The sequence below is a fragment of the Mytilus galloprovincialis genome, chromosome 2 (assembly GCF_965363235.1).
Source record: "Mytilus galloprovincialis chromosome 2, xbMytGall1.hap1.1, whole genome shotgun sequence".
Taxonomy (NCBI): Eukaryota; Metazoa; Mollusca; class Bivalvia; order Mytilida; family Mytilidae; genus Mytilus; species Mytilus galloprovincialis.
Genome location: NC_134839.1, coordinates 79,577,432 through 79,600,533, shown reverse-complemented (window position 1 = coordinate 79,600,533; position 23,102 = coordinate 79,577,432). Strand labels below are relative to the sequence as shown.

Sequence of the window (23,102 nt, the reverse complement as noted above, 5' to 3'; positions counted from 1 at the left end):
ATTTCTTTTTCTAATCATCGCAGTATCGTTGATAACAAACTTTTAAAATATGCCCGATACAAAAAGCTGTATTTTTTTTTTTTACAAAATTGAAAGAATGATGTTTTACACAGCCAACTTATTCATTACTTTAAATCTCTTCTTAACTGCCAGGCAAAGAAATCTTGTGTCTGACGTTTTAGCATTGCACAGGAAAAGTACAAAGGCAATGCGTTTTTGGCTCCAAAAAAGTCGCATGCCAATTAAAAGTATGTACTGGTCATTTAGATATATGTTTTGGAATAAGCAATATTTCTGGCTCTGAGGACAAACACATATCATGATTAAGACTTGATTCCAAAAGTCATTTTATTACATACCTGATATGAAATATTATCTTGTAAAGGTACTGCACCACAAATTACAACAAATATCCAAAATAACCATAACAACCATGATGAAACCACACCTCGTCTTCTATTGACTTGATTTAATATCGCCACATATAGCTAAAATATATAAGTGATATAGATACAATGGATAAGCATTGATTCTTGAAAAAGAAACCATGAGCCCGGAGCCGTTTAGCATTTCAGCTCTTTATTTTCAGTCTTTCCTACATTGTGAAAAACGGGTTGATTGGTATAAGTACAGTAATTGCACGATTGTAATGATAAGATTAAGAACGCTTAAAATAAAGGATAAGAAGTAAATGTATAACAAAACAAATAAACAAATAAAAAAAACATATGTGTCTGATCGAAAAAATCAACCGTTTGGTCAGTACACAAAACCGTTAGATTCCGATAAAAAGTTTTTTTCAGTTATAAAGAGACATAACAGTTAAAGTGATAAAGTGTGCAAAACAGCAAATTTGGTAATATTCCAATTACAAAAGGGCATAACATTCGTCAAAATGAAGGGTGCTTTAAGCTATGACCACGGAGAGGGTTATATTTGCTGAAAATATGTGTTCAGTTGAAAAGAATTGAACGATAAAAATAAAATTCTATTCTAAGGCACAAACCAATATCTCAACTATCAAAAATCTACCAGATGTATTACTGCATTGAGTAAACACATAGATATATAAGAAGATACATACATTGTAGAAAGTATTGTTTGACTCAATTATGGGTAGCACTATAGTAGTCCAGCCCTGGCCTCAGTGACTCATTTTTTTATTTTTTTTTTTTGTTGTCACGGAGTCCAGCTCGCCCTCCATTACTTTCAATGGTGCAAGCTCCCGGGTAGATTACCCGGGGACGATAGAGACAATGCCAGAGCGCTCAAGTACGAAAAATGTACCACAAATGGTAAAACTTGATAAAATAAACAAGTTGCATACCTGAAATGCTTGTACACTATATGGAAACTCATCTTAACAGAAGGAAATCCCTTGCAGTCGGAGCTGTGGACATCTTGTTTACATCAATAACGCTATATTACGGAACGTGACGTTTCTACGCTATAACGTTAGACGAAACGAATTCAATGTATCGATACAAATTTTCAACGTTTAAACTCGTCTAATCAACTATTTTGCACCTCAAACTATTTAAACGCGGACCTTAGGGCACTGAATGCTGCTGGTAAATTATGACACTTTAAATCATGTTTATATATGTGTACCTTCTGTTGTTCAGATGAAGTTTACTGATTGTGTTTTTTTCTTCAGTTCCCGGCAAGTGACAGAAAGTTCAAACCAAATTAATCAGTTTTAATTTTTCCGTATATCATGGTTCCTTTCAGTAAATGACAGGACAATTATTATAATAAATTTCTTCATTAATTTATCATCACACTTTTATTTTTTTAACAATTTTTTTATCCCGAAATTCCATGAAAAATCCCGAATATTTAATTTGGGGTTGCCGTACGGCCAACAGGCGGCTCTGTCTATTTCCTTGCGATAACATATATCAACCTTTTTGAATGTGAATTTAATATTGTTACTTATGACAAAATGAAGAACAACTTTAATACTGACGATTTTCATTTTCTCTCATTTTTTTTTTTTTAAAGTTCTTGTTAATACTTCAACGCGGTAAGTCTTTTTTTTTTTCTTAAGCAGCGAATGATAAGTCTGAAATTGTTTTTCACTTAAAGTCTTTTATATATAAGTGTATTCAATTTAACATTGTAATTTAATGCAATTTAATGCAATTTAATACATTTTTCTTTCTTTCAAATTAAAGAAACACATACTTGCTATTAACATATGGACCAAAATAAAGTATTTTGGATGGTGATTAATCATTTTCCAAGTCCAGTTTCCAAAATCGTATCAGGGCCAGACCATCTTCGTTAACATTCGGATTGAAAAATTGTTAAAAAATAAAAGTGTAATGATTAGTTGATGAAGAGAAGTTTCATATTGTCCCGTCATTGACTGAAAATTTACGAAGAAACGGAATAATCGTTCGAGTTATATTAGATTCTTTTTTTTTTTTTTAGTCCTAGAAAATATGGCCAACTATGAAAACATTCCTTTACAGGTGTGAATATGTTTTTTTTTTTTACCCGCAGAAAACGTTCATACATCCGACCGTTAATGCAGCAAGTTCTTTAATTATGAAATCATTAGAAAATAAAAATTCTTTTTGTTTTGGTAACTATGTGACATTTTTAACTGTTAATTTCCCTAGATGCAGAGTGCCGACAGATTTGTTGCAAAACGTAACGGTTATTTGACATTGATTGCTTTATCGTTTTCCCCGGAATATTCTGCTCATTGTTGACCTTCAAAAATATCATTTTTAAATATTCTATTGATACCTAAGCATCTGCAAGATTTATCTATTAATATATATATACATATACATGTATATATCTTCTTATGCATTACGGACTGAGTTTTAACACTTTATTTTTTATTCTTGCAATAACTTCTCATTTATATTCTTGCAAAAACTTCTCATTTATAATGCACGCCGTATCCCTATGAAATTTATAGAAACTCAGGTTGATGTATGAAAATCCGGGAATTGTAACCCTATTAATGCAATTTCGTTAATCCCATCCGTTTGAATATGATCATCGATAGAAAAATAGAAAAAACGAAATTTATTGGACTGAAAGAATACGGATTGAATTAGGAAAAAGCAAAACACAAGCAGACGTTGAAACTCATGATCATACAAAAATTAGTTTGTTAGCCATGGAATGAGAAAAAAAATGGTTATTGTTTGAATAACTTTCCCTGTATTCCAAGTAAAAACAGTCTCTGAAATTCATTGTTCTGTACAGAAGAAATCCGATATAGAACCGATATGGTTTCTGGATTTTTTTTAGTGTTGGTGTTTCTTTGTGTGAATAAATGGAGATATGGGATATACAATAAGATAGCAATGGCTATGCAATTAACGACATCAAAACCATAGACATTTTTCAGTTTCCTAGTTCATATTTGTTGAAGTCGTTAAACTTCTAATTGAACTTCTGGAGAAAAATCAAACCATAATGAAATCAGGAGATGTGGTATAGTTGACAATGAAACAATTTTCCACCAAAGACCAACTGACGTACATGATAGCTTGCTAACATTGGTACATTTGATAACACCAGTTTACCATTTCACTACACTGCATATTCACTGATACAAATATTGTCACCACATTCCTAATAAAATAGCACCATCATATTGTTTTAACCGTTCGGCAATCCAATTTGCACTGGGTATATATAGGTTTCATATATATACGGCTTATCTATTAGGACGACAGTCTTTTAAATTGTATACCTGCTTGTATGCTTGTACTAAAGCTGCGTATATCGTCAGTTTTTTTTTTTAAATGACAGGTTGCTGGATTATGATACATGATATAAAATAACACGCAGAATAGACTCCGGCTTACGTGTCGTACATGCACAATTTCAAACTGGAATTTTTGCGCGGAGTGTTTTACTTAGGTAGCACTCCACAGTTAGGTGTGTAGTTTCGCATTTTGGCCCCTGTGGATTTTTCAAATATGAGAGCTAGTGTGCAATAAAATTCATTTTTGGATAGCTGAGTATTAAAATAGCCTTTGTATTGGGTTTATATGAACATCAAGATTATGTAATGTATGTAATATAGGCTGTTTTCTGTATGACAGTCCGTATTTGCATGTCCCTACCATACATTGGTCCGGCAATTATTGCAATGTTTTTTTCCAACTTTTTATCGCACGAACTTTGTGATTGGATTTTACGAAAAAATGAGGCGAAAGACACCCATTTTTTATTTGATCATTAGGAAGATTTATGAAAACAGTTTCTAAAAAGGTATCACTCAAAGGCATTGAAAAAATCTGCTAGGAATGCAATTTATGTTTATTTTATTGTTTACTGTCCTTAGCAACCAAATATACACATTTTGACACTTAGACATGTTGCGGTCTTAAATTTGTACTCAATTAGCTTCACCATTGTAACCAAAGATTGCGCTTTATATGATGTCCTCAGAATGTATCGCTTTATATTTTTGAATGCGAATAAGTCAAATAAACATTTTTAGCAGGATTTTATATTATAATTTGGCATTAATTAAATTTAATGATGCCAGTACTGCTTGAAATTTATACCCTGCTTGAGAGCTTCTAAACCAAGGTTAGGTATGCTATTTACAGCAGAATTGACCTATAAGTGCTTTCAAATACCTAAAAATTGTACAATTTGTTCTCTTTGAAGGTAATTTTATGATTTTAAATAAGATAATGGGAAAAGTTTTAGAAATTTACCCCAAAAATGAGACAGACTTGAAGTTTTTCACTATGATCCAGCATTTATTTTTAAATCACTTTTTGTCGCGTTTCAACATCAACTGCTAACCTTCATAAAATCTTTATTACTGAACCAATTTTAAAAACTAAGGTACCATTTTCATCGTAACAGCTAGTAGAACACAGAAAATATAATAAAAATTGAGGCAGGAGGGGGAAAATTTCACCTTAAGGTAGCAATCCACAGTTAGGTGTGTAGTTTCGCATTTTGGCCCCTGTGGATTTTTCAAATATGAGAGCTAGTGTGCAATAAAATTCATTTTTGGATAGCTGAGTATTAAAATAGCCTTTGTATTGGGTTTATATGAACATCAAGATTATGTAATGTATGTAATATAGGCTGTTTTCTGTATGACAGTCCGTATTTGCATGTCCCTACCATACATTGGTCCGGCAATTATTGCAATGTTTTTTTCCAACTTTTTATCGCACGAACTTTGTGATTGGATTTTACGAAAAAATGAGGCGAAAGACACCCATTTTTTATTTGATCATTAGGAAGATTTATGAAAACAGTTTCTAAAAAGGTATCACTCAAAGGCATTGAAATTCTAGTTTGATCAAAATTTTGGGGGGATATGTGACATGTCCACCCCCCTTTTTGCAATATTTTATGGTATATAAATGCAGAATGTTGCCATGGATACACATAAAAGGAATTAATTTTCACTCTTTTAACTTTCGAAAATCAAATCTATGGAATATACTGATTACATACATATGCACATGTACAACACAAACAGTTAGGTTAATGTATTAGAAGTCCAGGAATAGGAGATGATAAAACATTTTATGGCTCATTTTTAATTTTATTTTCTAACTGTGGAGTGCTACCTTATATAGAGGGTGCATATGTAAGCGTAATTTCATTCCACCGTGTATTTATTCCGGATATCTGTTTTTCACTAGAGAATATTGGAAGTAAAAGTATCACGAGCGTCGATCTTGGTATCGTTGTTTTGTTTATATTGACCGGTTTATTGTTTACATATACATTTATGGGTTGAAATAATTTTCAGGGAATTAGTTTAATAGTCCTTCATTACTGAGTAAAAATATAATTTTTTCGTCAATAGACAAGTTATAAAATTGATCGTTATGTTTTACTGCTTCATTATACAATATATTTCGAAGGTCTGCATATAAAGGACATAAAGTAACTATATGTTTCTCATCTTCAATTTCGTTTTTACACATAAAACAACATCTTTCATTTATTGGCTTTTTCTCATATCGTCCTGTTTCTATTTTAAGTGGCGCAACGCCACATCTAAATTTTGCATAAGCACTTCTAAATTTAATAGATATATTTTGTTTTAAATATAACTCTGTACAATATTGTGATTTATATCGCTTATAAGTACGAAGCTTGTTACCATTACTCTGTGACAAAATTTTCGTTTGCATTCTGCAATATATTATTAAATAAAACATTTTCAATTTGTAGAACAATTTTCTTTATGCAGCACACTATCAATACTAGTATACAAATCAAAGTTACAATCTTTAAGTTTTTTTCATGACTCTATTACACCAGTTTTTCTTATTATTTACAGCATTTTGATGTGACCATTTGAAAACTTTATAATTTATTCTGTCATTGGTCATGGAACTACATCTTGCCCAATGCCTAAATACACATGTCCATTGTTTTACACTAGGAGGTCTCCAGCCCATGTCCCCGTTAATTTCATCACCTATAAAAAAAAACATGATAGCTCTGTTCTGGACAGCGTTGATACAAGAAAAAGAACGAGTGCCCCAAATGGATGCACCGTAGCTTATTACTGACCAGACCAGAGTATCAAATAACGTTTAAAGTACTATTAACCACAATGTGCTTTACATTTAACAATTAATAAACTTAGAGCTCGACTGGCAGACCTTGCTACAGCTTTAGCCATAATATTATGATAAGTGGTGGGTATTTGGAACTGGATCCAGATTAACCAACCTTTTAAATTCTGTTGATGGATAAAAAGCAATATGTGAATTTGTCGCAAAAATTGACGTTTTCCTATAAAATTACAAGACCAAAAATGGTGACCCAAGTTTTTATGCATACAATGAATTATACTGATGTAACTCGATTCAAAATACAAGTGTGCCAAAAAGTTTAGAAATCGGGAGATATGGCATTCGGTATCGTGTTACGAGTTTAAACGTTGAAAATCTTTATCGATACATTGAATTCGTTTCGTCTAACGTTATAGCGTAGAAACGTCACGTTCCGTAATATAGCGTTATTGATGTAAACAAGATGTCCACAGCTCCGACTGCAAGGGATTTCCTTCTGTTAAGATGAGTTTCCATATAGTGTACAAGCATTTCAGGTATGCAACTTGTTTATTTTATCAAGTTTTACCATTTGTGGTACATTTTTCGTACTTGAGCGCTCTGGCATTGTCTCTATCGTCCCCGGGTAATCTACCCGGGAGCTTGCACCATTGAAGGTAATGGAGGGCGAGCTGGACTCAGTGACAACAAAAAAAAAAAAAAAAAAAAAAAATGAGTCACTGAGGCCAGGGCTGGACTAAGCACTATAGCAACTGTAATAATACCGAAATATTGAAGGCATGTAGATAAAAGATTGTCCTTTGAAATATTAAGTTGGGTTTTTTTACAAATCAATCGATGTATCGCAAGTTTGAATGCAAGTTTTAGTGCCCAAGTCTTGTCAAGCTGCAAATGTGTGTCAGTCATATCAAAGGAAAACAACTCTTATAAAATTTTAAATATATCAAAAAGAGTACATATGATAATCCGATGTCAACATGTACACTCTAATATACATCTCTTTAGATTTGAGCGAAGCGGTTTTCGGAAAAACTCTTTTTCTTTAGAATTCTAGATTTATGACTTTTTAAATATCCCGACTTCATCTCGGGTAACATTGGAGTATCGGGTTGATAAGGTGTGCGTTATTGAAAACAAGTTCGTATAGTATACACTTTACATGTATCATATACTTAAATCAGATTTTACATGTGCATGACATCATAAAAGATTTTGAGATTCGATGAAGTCTGTGCAAATAGAATCAATAAATCAATAAAATGGAGAATGGAAATGGGGAATGTGTCAAAGAGACAACAACCCGACCATAGAAAAGACAACAGCAGAAGGTCACCAAAAGGTCTTCAATGTAGCGAGAAATTCTCGCACCGGAGGCGTCCTTCAGCTCGCCCCTAAACAAATATATACTAGTTCAGTGATAATGAACGCCTTACTAAACTCCAAATTGTACACAAGAAACTAAAATTAAAAATAATACAAGTCTAACAAAGGCCAGAGGCTCCTGACTTGGGACAGGCGCAAAAATGCGGCGGGGTTAAACATGTTTATGAGATCTCAACCCTCCCCCTATACCTCTAGCCAATGTAGAAAAGTAAACGCAGAACAAAACGCACATTAAAATTCAGTTCAAGAGAAGTCCGCGTCAGATGTCAGAAGGTGTAACTAAAGAAAATAAACAAAATGACAATAATACATAAATAACAACAGACTACTAGCAGTTAACTGATATGCCAGCTCCAGACTTCAATTAAACTGATTGAAAGATTATGATTTCATCATATGAATATCAGGCACAATCCTTCCCGTAATGCGGGGTTCACACATTGCCGATTATTGCCCCCGTTTGAGATCAGACAGCGATACGAAACGAAAAGTGAAAAAGTCGGATTACTATCCTCAATTATCTGAAATGTCCTATCATTGTCTGAACGCAGTCGTTTAAGTTAGTAACAGATTCCTACAGGTCGGGAAGCGTCCGAATAGTTCGGCGAAGCACCCCGACAGTTAGGTGCGTCCCGTAACATTCGGGGAAACTCAGCCGATTTAGTCTAGTCGGATTACAATCGCCTATGTCGTGACAGATTCTGCTGTATCGGATCAAAATCCTAACAATGTTCTGTGTATTCTGGACGGTGTCATGTGGAACGGGAATGATCTAGAGAAAGTTTTCATTGCTGTTTTTCTGCCGATTGAGTCCAGATTGCATCCAGATCTTGTGAGGATTGCGAACCGTGTTTGCCGAAACTGTTCCGGAACTGTCCCGTTATTGATACGAAATTCGTCAATAATACCCACGTCAGAGTCCAGACAATTACAGAATACAATACGACTGAGACCAGACAAAGCCGTTTGCAATGTGATAGGATTACGTTCCGACAGTACCTGGTCATCCCGAGAATGCTCACAGTTTTCGAACGGATAACTTCCGTCAACGTCGGTTCACTGTCTGGTCACTGTCTGATCTCTGTCGGATTACATTCGGTAGACTCGGGACGCAGTCGTGACAGACTCGGTCGAATTTTACCAGGTGAAAGATACAAATCGGATTTAGAAACGGGTTTAGAACGGGATTCTCGGGATAAATTCGCTTCGAAACGGCTGAATATCGACGCTTCCTGAACAATATCTGATCGTTGTCGTGATTAATTTAATTGTTTTCCAAAATTCAATTAAAGTTTGAGTAGCCATCCACGATTCACATGATTTGATCAGACGTTTGACAAATATAATCGGGAATGGTCCTGTCAAGGACGGCAGTAAACAACGTGAATGTGTGACCCCAGCTTAAGTGGTTTAGTATCATACCATCATAACATATATGAGAAGAACATAAACCGTGTCATGCCAACAACTGGTTTTAGAATAAATGTATTTAGTTCCTGTGCAAAGACCCTATAAGTGAATCAATATTAACTCCAAAATATGCAATCTTTAATGACCTGACAACAGTATCGTAACTACATGTATATCTCTTCTTAATAAGTCTATAATTTAAAGGTTTTGTTAGTTTCTGAGGTGAATACTGACATTTTTGTGCTTTATAAAGAATATTTCCATAAAAAATTGGATGATAAATACCTGAACGTATAAGACGTCTGCATGTTGAGCTATTTACGAATGATGTCTGATGATAAAATTTAATAAATGTTTTGACTAGTTTGTGATATCGAAAACCCTGGTGTAATAATTTTTCAGAAATACATAAATTTCTCTCGTTAAAATCTAAAACATTGTTCCATACACGAGCGAATCGTACAAGTTGAGATATACAAACACCGTAAGATGGTGACAAGGGAACGTCACAATCTAAAAATGGATAATTAACGATAGGAAATGAAAAATCATCTCTTTTATCATAAATATTAGTATTAAGCTTCCCGTTAGTGATATAGATATCAAGATCGAGGAAAGGGCAGTGGTCACTGTTAGTATTATCTTTATTTAAAGTAAGTTCAACAGGATAAATTTCTTTAGTATACTGAAGTCGTCATTATTGAGAGCCAAAATATCATCCAAATATCTAAAAGTATTATTAAATTTGTTTATCAGATGTTGTTTCGATTGGTCTTTGCTTATTTTTGTCATAATTTGTAACTCATAGTAATACAAAAACAGGTCCGCAATAAGTGGTGCACAGTTAGTCCCCATTGGAATTCCGATAACCTGACGATATATCTCCAAATATATATATATACTTACAAAACTTGCTGTAAGAAGTGAACAACTAACTATGTGAGAAGTGGGAATACTTTGATCGTCGACACACTTGTACCCATAATTATTATTGGCATACAAAATAAAAAGACTAAGAATGGCTAACACCAAACATAAACCCTGTAAATAAAATAAAAACATATTGTTTACAATCAGAAAAGCAATTTTTACACTTAAACAAAATGCCCATAACAATTTACATCATTTTTAACTACTAGTAATTGGAAGTGCATTGTATTTATAAACTGTTCACACACATAAGTATTGTTAAAACTTGTGACACTTGAAGAAGGCCATTTGTTGAGCCGAAATATTTGTCAGCACGATTTAATTACAACATTTTCGTATTATAACATCTTATATCAGTACCGTTGTGCAAATCTTTAGACTGATATATATATATATATATATATATATATATATATATATATATATATATATATATATATATATATATATATATATATATATAAAACGTCTGAATAGTAGTCAACGATTTTCCCCACGAGGGCGCTGGATCGTTACGAGTAACGATACATGTACACAATAATATACATATATATATATATATATACACACAACTCGTCTAAACATCAACCCAACAATGTTAGATCTGTAAATTTGCTTTCGCAAATTTTTTTGTTCTTCCCTCGGCGGGATTCGAACCCATGCTACTGAGATATCGTGACACCAAATCGCCTGCACTGTAGCCGTCCCGCTAGACCACACGACCACCTGGGCTTCACAAAAATAAAGCTTTCGGTTGCCGTGTGTTACCTTTCCTCGTCAGTTTTAATCTAGCGTCGTACTACAGTACATGACATATAAGGCATGGAGATGTTATTGTTACAGATCAGCTCAATTATCTATAGTAAAGGATCCTACAAATTAATGCAAGATACAGTCACAGAAAATAATTATATTTATAAGTACGTCTGAGTCAGTGACACTCGTCTAAACATCAACCCAACAATGTTAGATCTGTAAATTTGCTTTCGCAAATTTTTGGTTCTTCCCTCGCCGGGATTCGAACCCATGCTACTGTGATATCGTGACACCAAATCGCCTGCACTGCAGCCGTCCCGCTAGACCACACGACCACCTGGGCTCTCAAAAAAAGAGCTTTCGGTGGCCGTGTGTTACCTTTCCTCGTCAGTTTTAATCTAGCGGCGTACTACAGTACATGATATATAAGGCATGAAGATGTTGTTGTTACAGATCAGCTAAATTATCTATAGTAAAGGATCCTACAAATTAATGTAATATACAGTCACAGAAAATAATTATATTTATACTGCAGCTGTGCTATTTGAGCAGTCAAATTGCATTGACTGTATATTTATTTGTGATATGCAGTCACTGACCGTATATCACCTTGTTTATGACGTTGACAATGCGTTTCCGTAGAGTTTTATTTATGACGTCAATAAAACATACAGGTTCGCGGCAATTTTACGTTGTCCGCTCACAATAAAAGAATGACGTTTTTTACCCTAAATACTTCATTTTGAACAGTTATAAGAGTTGCAGTATATAAAGAATAACCATACTTTGTCTCAAAATATCAATCTGTTATTTGTACTCGGCTCGAAACAGGTAGAAATGCTCGGCACAGCCTCGCTTTCTACCTGTTTCTAAGCCTTGTACAAATAACATTGATATTTCGAGACAATGTATGGTTATTCTATATATAAAGTGACGACATTACATCTTATAGTTACATACAAAGAACGTCCATATATAATAAATTGTCCGACAAAAATATCAACGTCGCATTTCATACGGTCATATTTTGTGCGTCTTTTCGTTAAATCCATTGAATATGTAATGATTGTTATCCTAGTCTTGGCAGACATAACTAGTGTTTAGTTTCAATGGACTTTGAGAGTCTGTTAATTAAGATATGATCCATGTAAGCATAATGATTCTTGGAATAAACTTATTCTAAACAAGTTAATATCATTTTTTTATAATCGTAAGAAGATCTTTAAATATTGTCTTTTTCGGTTCTACAATTGATTTGTTGAAAAAAATCAATTAAAAGAAAACGAAATATGTATTACTATAAGTTATGAACAGTTATGATCCAACATCCTTTCGATACTAATATTTTAACCATTATGTTTTTTTTATATTATTGCTTTTTATGCTTTGAGTTAAAACGTTGAATGTGTACTGGTTGGTCTTGCTAGTCGGAGAAACATGATTTATGTATCAGTTGTAATTGGCTTTGAACTAGTTTTCAGAAGTTCAAATACTTTCTATCTTTTGTTTTTTTTTTTTTCTTTTTTTTTTTTTTGTTGTATCTTGTGTCCCATACCGATCTTATAAGTCAAACTCCTATGAACTTATATTTTTAATTCGTTCTCATGTTGAGCTGTGCGGCCACGGCTCATCGTTAGAGGACAATTAAGCGCTCGCACACATGTTTAACTCCGCCACTTATTTTATGTGCATGTTCCACGTCATACAGAAGCTGATATTGGTTGCCGTCTGTCATTTATGGTTTTGGTATATATGTTTTTTTACATAGTGCAGGCCGTTTGATATTAATTTTCCCATTTGAATTGATTCATATTTGTCATGCAACGGACTTTTATAGCTCAGTATACAGTATGGTTATTGCTCATTGTTGAAAGCCCTACAGTGACCTATAGTTGCGTACGTTCACGTTCTTTGATCTCTAATGGGTAGTTGTCGTAATGACAATGTTTCTCTCAATGAGTGCGAGTTCTGCGAGTACTGGCAAACCGGTTATTTGTTTATTTGGTTTGTTTTCGTTGTTGTTCTTTAGTTATGCTGTTACACCATTTGTCAAGATAAAAGTCTTAAGAGGGGTTGGGGCTCACAAACATGTATGTTCAGTCCCTATACATTTGTTATGTGCCTGTTCTAAGTCGGGAGCCTTTATTGCAGTGGTTGTTGATTATTGCTGTCTGACACATGTGCTTTTCGTTTATTGTTTTAGCATAAAACATACCGTTGTTTTTCTCGTTTGAATGTTATTACAGTACTTTACCGTACCTGGGCCTTTAATGTCTTATTTTAAGGTATTGGTTAGTTTCATTGCCGAAGGCCTCTAGTAGCTCAAATTCATGTCCTTTTGGTCTGTGGCTACTAATACATGTAGTTGTCTCATTGGCAACCATACCACATCTACTAGTTTCTAAACAGAATACATCAAACATCATAAATCTAGCATTTTTTCAGAGTAGAATTATGTGTTTTTGGTGAAGTGGTATACAGGAAAGGTAACTATTTGTTACCTTAACTTTTTTTTAGTATAAATGAATTGTTCTAGTAATATATTATATGTAAAAATCTTACTGTCTTGAAAACATTTAGGGATCTAATGGGTATAGATGAAATAGAGCTGTCACGTGTTCCTACTACACAAAATATGAACGTTATCAATAGCCATGCTGCTGGACCTAACGCAGGCACTGTTGTCACAAAACACTCGGTAAACTTCGGTTTGGTTTCATTGAGTACGTGGTCGTCCTTGAAAATAACAAAAAAGTAAAATATTATATAAAACTGTCCTGCTTAAATATCTCGATGTTTTAATCTACATTGGTCATGAAGTTTTAAAGATCATATTGTAGTGATATAATTAAAGAATGAAAATAAAGAATTTTAATATCTGTAATTTAAAAGACATAAAGGACAAGGTACGATAAGCCCCCATAAGTAGCTTTCCAAAACAAAATTTGAAAATTGAAAAATAAGGGAGGGGGAGGGCTTTGATGAAATGACACCACAGCAATTTGATGTATTTTTCATTCATGTTTCAACCACTGGAATAAAATGTAAACGTCGAAAGTAGTAAGATTATGAGGATTGAAAGGCATTCTCAACATTCAAGGATCGATTGTCCATGTTAAGATATAAAAAAGAAGATGTGGTATGGTTGCCAATGAGACAACTGTCCACAAGAGACCAAAATGACACAGACATTAACAACTATAGGTCACCGTACGGCCTTCAACAATGAGCCACTTTCAGCATACTTGGCTGGCTATATCATGCTAGGTAGTCTTTATTAAATGTGGAAGTCTTTGGTAGTATAAAGAGAGAACCACTGACCTTTGGCAGGAAAACCGGCAACCATAGTCAACTAGGAACGTAGTCGAACGTTCCTTGTCTAAATCACAACCTCAAATTTTGATAGGCAAGTGTTCACTGAGTCACTGAGGCCTGAACATTTAGGACATGTATGGCAATTTCCGAGCTCACTGGTGTCGTCAACAGATGAAATAAGGAGTTGCCTCAGTATGCGAAAAACACAAATCAGTATTCAATAAAAGGGCATCAAAATAGTGCCGTTTGTCTTTTTTCCTTTTTGTCTGATTATTTTTTTAAAATCAAGACATGCAACACAGTGAGATATTTTGGCCGCCTCCAGGTGCTGGATTTTCTTGTCGTGTTGAAGACCCATTGGTAGCCTTCGGCTGTTTCTGTTTTTGTCGCATGGTTGTCTCTTTGACATCCCCATTTCCATTCTCAATTTTATATTCGAACCCAATAAATCAACAATTTTGATTACATCCCTTTTTCTGCAAATCGATTGACAGCTCTATGAGGTCCCACAACGAGCGTCTTTAGTAATTTCTTTATGTATGCAGGAAAGTCGTCCGACAGACGTTCAGACAGCTTATAATGACAATCAGTCCGTTCACACAGCTTAGAATGACAGACAGTACGTTCACACAACATAGAATGACAGACCGTACGTTCACACAACATAGAATGTCGGACGTTTACACGGCATAGAATGAAAAACAGTCCGTTAACTGTTTTGATCCCTTATGTACATTTTAATAATTATTTCCATATATTGTCCCACCAGTTTCATTTCATTTCCTATTACTAGTATTCAGGTAAAGTATATATATAATACTTTGTTTATAAATATGTAATTATTTAAAGAAGCTGATACAGCAACCAGTTCAAGAGAAGAAGCCCCATTTTTTCCAAAAAGTTTACTTTCATAATCTATAAAATACCCTGAGAAATAAGACAAAGGGCTACTGTGCAAGCTAATCTAATAGTTTAATTTTACAATAATAATGATTCTGAAATTCAAAATTGTGTCACTTTCACTTATAATTTAAAGCATATTTTTTTACAGAATTTCTGTCAATATTTTTGGTATAAAACTTATAAATCCCTTTTTTGTATTTTACTGTTCAACTAAGAAACATAGGCTTGAGTTTAAAGGTTCTCTTAATTTGAAGAAATTTGTTGTGACTCTTGGTATAGAATATATATGATCAGTACTATTTATTTAATAATTATATCAATTTTCAGAAAGATTATTGAAATTGTATAAACTATGTTTTATTGCATTAAATATAATCAGAAGTGTTTAAAAAAATTCTGCTAGGAATGATCCCACATATAAAAATTACATGTAGTATATTTCATCCGCCAGATCTAATTTCTTTCAATATAGCTAGCTTTTTAATTTTACGTGTAGGTGTCATTATCCACAATTCTGAATTGTTTTTTTTTTTTTTTTACTGCAGTAATATTTTGTCTTTTAATATTTACATTTAGTCCTCCTCTGAAAAATAGGGGGAAGTATCTCTTCTTTATATTATCATAACATAGTTATAAATCGAGTTTCGTTTATTTTCTTTCTAATTTTTGTAAAAGTAAACTCCTTTTTTAATTTTTATGCATTTTGCTGGGTTTTTACTTTTGACTGGTGATATTAAGGGGAGATAATCACTTGCACAAATCGGCATAAAAACCACCGCTTCGGTTTGAAATCAATTTGACGTTTGCGTATCCAACATTCTATTGCCGAGATATTCATATCGAGTGTTTGTCTTAATGAGATGCTTTATTAAATTTAAATTCAGCCCATCATTTTTAGTTTCCTCGTAAATATTTAGATTTTTCGTTCAGGAGACTTGACAATTTTCACCCAAACTCCAAGTTTGCAGATAAAATAAAGAATAAAGGACTTTGATTTGATGTGTGAGCTTTGACGAGAATAAACTATGGAGACTCAAGATTAGTTAGGTCAATAAGTTTTTATTACGACAATAGTATTCAGTGAGTTAAAAATTAGGTTTGTCTCATCCGTTTTTTTACTGAATTTTCACGGTCACGTGACTCTATTGTTGCTGATAAACTTGGGGTCTTAAATTCTCCCTCATGAATTCGTCCGAATTTAAAACATTTCTATACTAAATACATGGCTAAATAAGAGACAAGTCATAATTTAGGTTTGTTTGCTCGCAGTAACTTTCTTATTTTCTCAGCGAAACAACATTTAATATCTTGTAAACATTTTACAAATTACAAAAATATACCACAATTCCATCTATATACATTCGCAATGTCCTCTAAATACATCAATACAAACATAACTGTAATATATTATGCAGAGCTTAACGTTAACTTCGTCTATCAAAGTTATTCGAGCACATCGATAATAATCAAACGTAATCAGGACTTATATATGCCTATAAAACCCCACCCGTACTACCGCCCTCGAAATATTCGTGCAGAAAACAACAGTAACATCAGACCACTTCTGATTTACATACTAGCCAAACTTGTACCACAAGTCTAAAGATAGAAATAGAATAGGGAAATTCCAAATATAACGGAATAGAAATAAATTTAAATTCTCCCTCATGAATTCGTCCGAATTTAAAACATTTCTATACTAAATACATGGCTAAATAAGAGACAAGTCATAATTTAGGTTTGTTTGCTCGCAGTAACTTCGATAAAACAAAGGAATAAATAATTTGAGAACTATATGCCAAGATTCAAGGAAACAGCCAATTGAGATTTTAAATTGTCTTTAATATACCCATCTTTGGCTTTATCAGAAGCCCATCTACCGTGGACTTTAAGTAACCTATCAGAGACTCCTCTATTAGCCCCCGTAGAAGCGCCACCACTTCTCAAACTATGAAGCCCAAACTTAAGCTTATCTAAACCAATATCTGATAAACTCTCTAACAAAATTTCTCTCGCTCTGGTATAGGACAATGGACTATTTACATTACATAATTTATAAACATCTTTCGATTTCATAAAAGACAGTGCTCTGAAAATATAGCTATCAGAATTTTTACTCAATTCAGCTAAATTGATATACTTATTTAACCAAAAAACTGGACATAAATCTGTACCTGTTGCAGCTATAACAACAGAATTACCTCTTCTGTATAAATCAGTTTTGCTTTTATCAATGCGAATTTTAACATGACTGACTTGAAACTCAATATTATTCATCTTAATGTTAGCCAATTCACTATACCTCAAAAATCCAGAAAATCCTAACAGAAATAATACTACTACACGCAATTTTTTGAGATTATTATGATCTCCGAACTTCAAAACAATTTTCCTTAATATATCTGGCGTAATAGGTTCTTTTTTGTTTATAGGTTTACTTAGCAATCTCCTTCCTCCTTCATAAATAAGACCAAGGAATTTGTCTGAACAAGGATTATATTTGAAATTAAAGTCATGAAACCATTTTATTGAATAAAAACTTGCATCTAAAATCGCAACACTGGATCCCTGTTGAATGAGTCCACCTATATACATAGAAATCGTAGTAGTTGTCGCTGGTAAACACTCAAGTGAACATGAAACACACCATTTTTCAAACTTTTTAAAATAGCACTTGTATTGCTTAATTGTAGAATTTGATCTAGACGATTCGACAAAAGAGGGTAAATCTCGTATGATACTGGCAAATCTTGAATCATTGGCATAACACTCAAATTGTTTCCATTGATCTGTAAAATAAATATAATAATGAATACCAAGTAATAACTATAAACAAAGTAAATATAATTAACATTACTACTATAAATGAATGCGGCATTTCCCTCGCAAACAACCCAGTGCGGCATTTCCCTCGCAAACAAATGAATGCGGCATTTCCCTCGCAAACAAATGAATGCGGCATTTCCCTCGCAAACAAATGAGTGCGGCATTTTCCTCGCAAACAAATGAATGCGGCATTTTCCTCGCACACTTACTGTGGCATTCAACCTCACAGTATTTAAAAAAGTCATATACTTATATATATACAGTGGCATTAACCCTCACTGTATTCATAAACAATTAATCAACAATGTTAACAATGACATATCTAATTGTTGCAGTTAAAACATCACAATGTTAAATTTAACGTTCTTTCGAATATAGTCTCATATCTGATAACTGCGGCAAATAACCATCGCAGAAAACAAAATCAACTACAGTCTGTATACAACATTCAATGCATAAATCTCAATACTTCGAGAAATCCAACAACAAAACATATACATTACTGTTAAAAGGTCTCTGTGCAAATATACTCTTTTCTTGTGAACCTTTTGTAAAAAAGTTCATAGGTTTTACATACTCTCTAAAGTCTATAACAAAAGATTTAAATCTGTCTGAAAACCTATTCACTAAGATAGGCCAAAATAACGCTGATGGCCATTTAGGTACAACTAAAGTGCCTTTAGCTTTACATAATCGCATGTGATTTAAACACTTGCTAACTAAACAAACTGGTGGAACTAACCAGTTATTATGAGCAGACCAATCATATGCGAAAGCATCAACCCCGGAAGTATCCGGTGAATAATATCTAGAGTTAAAATAGTCTACTTTTTTGTTTTTCGAATCTGCAAAACGATCGCATGTGAATGGTCCCCATATTTTATCAAAATATATAAAAATTTGATAGGAAACACCCCAATCGTCATAATCAAAAATTTTGCTCAGATAATCTGCATAAGTATTTTTATCTCTAGGTATCCATTCAACATCCAAGAAAATATTATGTGACAAACAAATATGAAATAAGCTTAAAGCAATGTCTTGTAATTCTACTTTCATGCTACCCTTTTTAACAAAAGTTTAACAAATTTTCCTGTTAAATCAGATTTAAAAGAAGAAATATTCTTTTCTACAGTTTTCAATTCTCTCCATGTAGAACTTTTGCTTCTTTCATGACCATCAAACATAAAATGTACAATTTTGTTATCATTCATTATAAACCCTGCTCCGGCATACTGACTAGCGTCAGTGAAAATTACACGCTGTGGTATTCTATTTATAGGTACAATGCGTTGGAAAGATAATGACTCGCATTCAAAATACCAAAATTTTAGTTCCTTCAAAATGTTGTCATTTATAGGGATGACATCGTCCCATGCAGATCTACAACAGACTAGCATATGCATATGCTTCGTCATCATTTGACAAACGTTACCAAGAGCAGGAATCATAGAAATGATTTTTCCACATATTTTAGCAATACATCTATAAGTCAAAATAGTTTTGCCATCTACTACGCTCGATATTACCAGCTTTAAAGCAAATAATTTTTTAAGCGATATTTCTAAAGTACAATCTTTAAAGTTCCAAACAAAACCTAACCAATCAATATTTTGTACTGGTTCCCAGACACTCTTTTCTGTATTAGCAATAAAACCGGAAAGCAGTAAATCATTTTTTACTGTTTTCGATAATTCAAAACATGTATCAAAATTTTCTGCTGTACCCATACCATCATCTAAATAAACCACCATGGGAAATCCTAAAGATCGCCAGTATTTAACTAACACACGTACTGTCTTGGTAAATATATGACCAGCTGATGAAAGTCCAAAAGGCAAAACCGAAAAAGTAAAATAACGCACTGTATCACCATATTGCCAAGAAAATCCTAAATATTTTTGATGATCAGGGTGAATTTCTATATGGTGATAACCAGACTTTAAATCAAATTTAAACCCAAAACCGCTAAAATTTACAAATGTCATAGCTTCTTTAACCCCTTCAAATTTAACTTTTTGTTTCTCGACAAATTTATTAACATGTCTCAAATCTAAGACTAATCTTTCTTTACCCGTACTATTTACCGACACAGTAAGTGGATTAACGACAAATGGTCGATTTACTTCTTTTATACATTCTTTAGTTAAAAGTTCTTCAATAGAATTTTCCACAAATTCTGAGTGTTTTAACGCGGATCTATTATTACTTAGAAAAATAGTCGGTGGTTCACTCAGAAAAGGAATTCTATAACCAAAATTAATAACATTCATTATAAAATCATTAGCGTTAAGTACATTTTTCCAAAACAATGCATGTTTTCTTAAATTTCCTTTCACATTTATAAGATTTTGACCAGATTTTTTCTCATACTTGTAAACAAATTGAAAACAATACTCAACTTCATCTATGTCTGTATCTGTTTTGTTACTGGGTCTTTCCTGTGTTCTGTTCCTGGAACTTTGTTGCACCAACTGTCGCTGTAGGAATCCTTTTTTCGGGGCAGTTCCTTGCAAAGTGCCCGGGCTGGTTACAATAGAAACACTTGTAACTTTCTGACTTGCCTGCTTTGGAGAACTCGGTATCACTGACTTGGCCAAGGCCACGAAAAAAACTCCTAGAATTGAATTCTCCTTTTCCGGAACCACTATTGGAAGATTCTGGTTTACTGTACGGCTTGGAACTTCTTTTACGAGAAGCCCTGGAAATAGCAGCACGCAAATCACTAGCATCTTCTTTATTGTCGGCCAACGGACTATCCAAGTATTCTTTAACCGTGTCCCATCCATGCTTGTCGGCTATCTTTAGAATTTTGTTACGCTTACGGATGATTTCCTTTTCCTGGGAAATGATTTCACTAACTTCGGAAGCGTTTCCAAGCTTTATACAACTTTCAACGGCAGCAAGCCTCTCCAGACGCTCGGTATTAAACGAATGTTGCACTTTAATTCCCTCACTATGGAATACAAATTCTGGTTGATCGACACCGGTTGCTTTAACACTTTTTCCTAAACGAGCTTCGAAATGATTAATCAAGGAATGTTTTTGCTTCTCTAAAGCATTGTTTAAAGCTGAAGTGAAAAGCGAAATAGCCCCGTCCGTACTTAACTCTGTTTCGTTACTATTTTCAGCATGTTGAGTAGTAGCACGGCGTTCATCATGGTCGGAGCCTTCCTCGGACATATTATGCAGAGCTTAACGTTAACTTCGTCTATCAAAGTTACTCGAGCACATCGATAATAATCAAACGTAATCAGGACTTATATATGCCTATAAAACCCCACCCGTACTACCGCCCTCGAAATATTCGTGCAGAAAACAACAGTAACATCAGACCACTTTTGATTTACATACTATAAAAAAAAAGTGTGTCATAACATTGTGTGAGGGAATTCGACGTTTGCTGTACCACTGTTCACTCCAGCGCAATTTATGACAATACCACTGTATCAATCAGAATGATTTTTTTTGCATTGTTTTAAGAAATGATTTTACTTTGTTGTCGCGTATTATTCGTGATACATTCAATGTTTTAAAAAGGCGAATTTTCTGTATAAAGTCAATGATTATGTTGACTTTTGAAGGCCAAACTTTTTACAGCCTTAAATACGCAAATAAAAGATCCAAAAACTATACCAATACAGAATGACATGTTTATGAAATTATAGCAAATCTATTGGTTAACAAATTTTTATTCGTTGTTGCAAAATAATGAACTTAAAATATCTGACATTTTCTCCCTACCCAGTTTACCCCTATACATTTTTATGATGTGGACTGGTCATTGTTATTGAATCGTAGGCAATTTGATTGGATTAAGTTGTTATTAGTTTACCTACAAACTTGTTTATGCTTTTCATACATGACTATTGATTAATTAGAACGTGCATGAATGTGTACGGTAACTATAATGACCTTCAAACTGGACACTGGACGAGTCAATATTATGTTTTATCAATGAAAGTTAAGGTATGAAAGGTAAGAATTGACACTTCTTCTATTTTCACAAAATTTTCTGAATCCACAGTTGAAAGATTATTTTTTAAAAGCCTATTGTGGAGATAAAAGAGAAAGTTTACAAATAAGACGTTTTGTTCCATTAAACAAGTCATTTCTTAAGAGAAATGCCGAAATATATTTTACGCACGACTACGGCAGGTAAAATTATTATTTATCATAACAAAAAAAAAGCATTTTTCAGTCTCATTGGAATATGTTAATTACAATTAATCACAAACTTAAGAAGTAAGTAAATAAAGTCAAAATATGTCCGATCTGCCTATTTCTGGACATCAAAAGTCAATACGATCGTTTTAAAGTCAATTTCGTCTACCTCACAAAATCTTGTTAGGCACTATAGCCAAACTTGTACCACAAGTCTAAAGATAGAAATAGAATAGGGAAATTCCAAATATAACGGAATAGAAATAAATAAACCGTGACTGTTATATCAAAATTATAGAAAACTTCATCTGCTCTAACTCAAAATATTGACAATTTTATGTTTAGGGCGTCTTGAAATCTTTTGACAGCTTCCTAAGTTCTAATTTTTAACCTTTTTCAGCTGGACCAAATCACTACTTTCCTTTAAAATTCTGGACCCAAATTTTTTTAAAGTGTAATTTCACCCCCTACTTGCAACTTATGGCATAAAACACGGAGAAATAAATTTGGAAGGGGTATAAAAAACATTGGCAAGTAACCCACTGTCAACACTAGGGACTAATTGTGGTCTCGGACCAAGTCATAGTTTGACGTCACGAAAATAACAATTTACGTTAGCAACGTCATTACCTCCCCTGTAACTGTATCGTATGCCCACGTCACACAACATAGAATGACGGACGTTTACAAAGCATAGAATGACAGACAGTCCGTTTACACAGCTTAGAAGGACAGACAGTACGTTCACACAACATAGAATGACAGACAATCCATTCACACAGCATAGAATGACAAACAGTCCGTTAACATAGCATAGAATGACAGACAGTCCGTTAACACAACATAAAATGACAGACGGTCATTTCACACAACATA

At 33.6% G+C, this 23,102-nt stretch overlaps 1 protein-coding gene and 1 long non-coding RNA gene across 3 annotated transcripts in view; both read right to left on the bottom strand.

Moving 5' to 3' along the window:
- The window catches only part of LOC143064505 (ATP-binding cassette sub-family C member 3-like), a 68,746-nt gene that overhangs the window by 43,629 nt on the left and 2,015 nt on the right, over positions 1–23,102 (bottom strand). For both annotated transcript variants that reach the window (XM_076237376.1, XM_076237375.1), the window contains exons 2-4: positions 13,581–13,754; positions 10,239–10,373; positions 360–488 (exon numbers count right to left, since the gene is read on the bottom strand). In XM_076237376.1, coding sequence (XP_076093491.1) covers positions 360–488; positions 10,239–10,373; positions 13,581–13,754 — 438 coding nt within the window. The remainder of the gene's footprint in view (positions 1–359; positions 489–10,238; positions 10,374–13,580; positions 13,755–23,102) is intronic.
- LOC143064504 (uncharacterized) lies at positions 16,485–21,392 on the bottom strand. Its single transcript, XR_012975263.1, has 2 exons — positions 20,465–21,392; positions 16,485–18,025 (listed from the first exon to the last, which is right to left on the bottom strand). It is a non-coding gene; the product is annotated as an uncharacterized LOC143064504 (long non-coding RNA).